The 2,809-nt window shown below is 37.3% G+C and overlaps 1 protein-coding gene across 1 annotated transcript; it reads right to left on the bottom strand.

Moving 5' to 3' along the window:
- Window positions 1–219: 219 nt before the first annotated feature.
- UBC27 (ubiquitin-conjugating enzyme 27) lies at window positions 220–2,163 on the bottom strand. The gene is made up of 5 exons (XM_089628109.1): window positions 1,848–2,163; window positions 1,385–1,433; window positions 1,019–1,178; window positions 832–921; window positions 220–680 (listed from the first exon to the last, which is right to left on the bottom strand). Exons 1-5 carry the CDS (start codon window positions 2,026–2,028, stop codon window positions 573–575), a joined length of 588 nt encoding a protein of 195 aa, XP_089484235.1. The 5' UTR covers window positions 2,029–2,163; the 3' UTR covers window positions 220–572.
- Between the last annotated feature and the right edge of the window lie 646 nt (window positions 2,164–2,809).

Genomic DNA, 2,809 nt, shown 5'->3' with positions numbered 1-2,809 from the left:
TGTAATAATATCTATCTTGTAAAGACTTGTTCCTCTAGTACTAGCTTGTATCGATATGATATGTATCAAATAAGAGTAAGCATATTGTGTATTTCTCAGTTCACTTTCTTCTCTGAATTTTCACCTATAAATTTGCTCACTAAATTCTCAAACGACTATGAAACAAACAGCTTTTTGCAGATAAATCATAAAAGGACAGAAATCTGAGTAGCTCATGGATTCAATTCCCAAAAGTGACCTGGATTGGAACAATTAGTGCCTTGTCAGAACTTTTTGTTTTTGTTTTGCCAACTACAGAAATTGACATATGGATGGCATTTTCACCATATTGAATTAACCTGGGTCCAAATGAAAGAAAAATACAGTAGGGGTGACAATTTCATGGAAGTCATATCAGATCAATACAACAGACCTCAATACAGAGAAGTTGAAAAAAAAAAACATATTATATATATGTATGTATTAGATATGATTATTAACCCTGCTAGTTAGTATATTTCCCAGGCTCTTGAAATGAGGGATATAATGGGTCATATTGCCGAAAAGAAGCCGCGTCTCAAAATCTTAAGACTTTAGCCAGAGCAAAGCTTTTCGAGGGCCGAGTTTTCGTCTCCGCCAACTAGTTCCAAAGTTTTTCTCGCCTCGGCTTCTGGGAATCCCATCTCTACAAACTTTTGTACCTGCGACGCAACACAGGTCCCGATTCGCATACGAACAAAAATAAGACTTTCTTAGCGGGTTGTCATATATAAAATACATTTGACGTAGATCATGAAAACGATATCTGAGTTTCTACTTTGGTTTCGTTACAATTCACAGTTCAAAACACACCTTCTCTTCGATCCCGAGGGTCGATGTCTTGGCGAAACTCTCTGTCCAGTATCGGGCGGTGCCCACAAAGGTTTGGTAGTCTCTAAGATACTGTAATGTCACACAACAAAAACCAGACAAACGGAAAAATCATTTGTGTACGTCGGAGAGTATATTATATATAGAGAGAGATTGATAAGGTCGAGACCTGTTGTGCGACCACAGCGTCTTGAGGGTCGTCAGGCTGTGGAGCAGAAAGCAATGCTTGAACAGAGAGAAGAGCGGTCTTCAATGTGAGAGCTGGGCTCCATTGGTCCTTCAAGATATCGAGGCAGATAGCTCCGCTTTGGCTGCTGATATTCGGGTGCCTTTTGCCACAAGAAAACAGAAAAAAGGAGATATATTATTCAAGTATCAACAAACATCTTACCAAGTGACAAAATGTGAGTAACTCGAAAGTCCGAAATCGTTCATAATCCCAGATGATTGACCCCAAAAACTTTTTGTGTGTTCCCAAGTGTACCAAATCGGCAATAGATGTTTAAATAAAACACGCGATTTCATTCATACATACCAAACTTTAGTGGCAAACTGCATTTTGGGAGGCTCAAATGGGTATCCATCTGCAAGAAGTAAACAGAATTTAGCCACAAACACACACACCAAAAAAAAAAAAAACATCTAACTACAGCTTTGAAGGCTATAAGAAAAGGTTCTAATTTTCATCAGAGATATAATCCAACTTCCAAAAGAGCAAAAACAATGAAAGCTGAGAAGACCAGAAACCAGTAACGTTACAAAATCTCACTACTCGTTTTCTTCTTCAAGTTTAACTCCCTGACAGTATATTGGATAAAAACGAAGCAATTTGAAACGGAAACCAAGGAACAGATAAACTATTTCAACAGCATTGATTAAACCCTAGGAAACCAAATCGAATTACACACATATCAAGAACATTCGATTCCCTTCCCGCTCCAATGAAACAGCATCGAAACCCTAGAAAGAGGTGAGAGAGAGTGGAATCGGAGGCTGACCGGGCAAATTAATGTCGATCTGGAAAGTACCGCCCTCGTAAGGAGTGCCGAGGGGTCCGGGGATGGTTCCGATGAGTCGGGCGAGACTGGAATCGGACTTCGGAGCGACGCGGATTCCAGATGACTCGACGTCTCTGCTACATTCTTGGAGCTCTTTCTGTACTCGACCAAAGTCCACCATTTCTCTCTTTCTCTCTGGATGTGTGAAACTGGAATCGAATGAAACTCTCTTCTCTCGTCGTGGGACTATAAAGCAAAGAAAATAGAGCCTTTATTTTCTATTTCTTTCTCGTCTCTCCCGAGTGTGTTAATGACGAACGTTAATGACTAATCACTCCGTTTCTTTATTACTGCGGAAAATTACGAGGTTTTTTTTTTGTTTTTTTTTTTTGAGGTAAGAAAAGTTACTATGAAATAAAGGTTGGCAATACGGTTAAAGGTTTAATCGGTTAGCCGGTTAAATAGTTTAACCGTGATTTAGCAAGTGAGTGCAAATCTATTTGTATATAAAATGATTGATTAACTGTGATTAATCATAAAATAATCGTTTAAAATTAACCGCTTGGTTAATTACCAAAATGAACGGTTAAAAATATCAGTTCGGTTAATTTTAACCGTATAAGATGTCAATTAACCGATTGCTTAATTTTAACAAGATAAAATGTCCACCTTTACTACGAAATAATAAGAAGGGGGTTCGAGGAAAAATGTGTAATGATTGTATTTTTAAAAAATATTTAGGTAAATGATAAAAAAAAGGTCAAAATTGAGATTTTTTTTATTAGTCTATGGTTTTAGTAAGAGATCTACTACTTATAATATATCACGTCAAAGCCCAAGTTTACATTAGAACGGTGTACTAAATCGACTTTTAGCACCAAATTAGATTGTTGTCACTTGCTAGCATTTTCTGCATATTTAGAGTTTTGTTGCTTTTTTATTTTCAGTTATTTTCCGTTTTG

Source organism: Urtica dioica, chromosome 10 (assembly GCF_054948205.1).
Source record: "Urtica dioica subsp. dioica isolate 48M chromosome 10, U.dioica_male_clone48M_v1_H2, whole genome shotgun sequence".
NCBI lineage: Eukaryota > Viridiplantae > Streptophyta > Magnoliopsida > Rosales > Urticaceae > Urtica > Urtica dioica.
The sequence above is the reverse complement of the archived record's forward strand: the minus strand, read 5'-3'. Positions and strand labels throughout refer to the sequence as shown.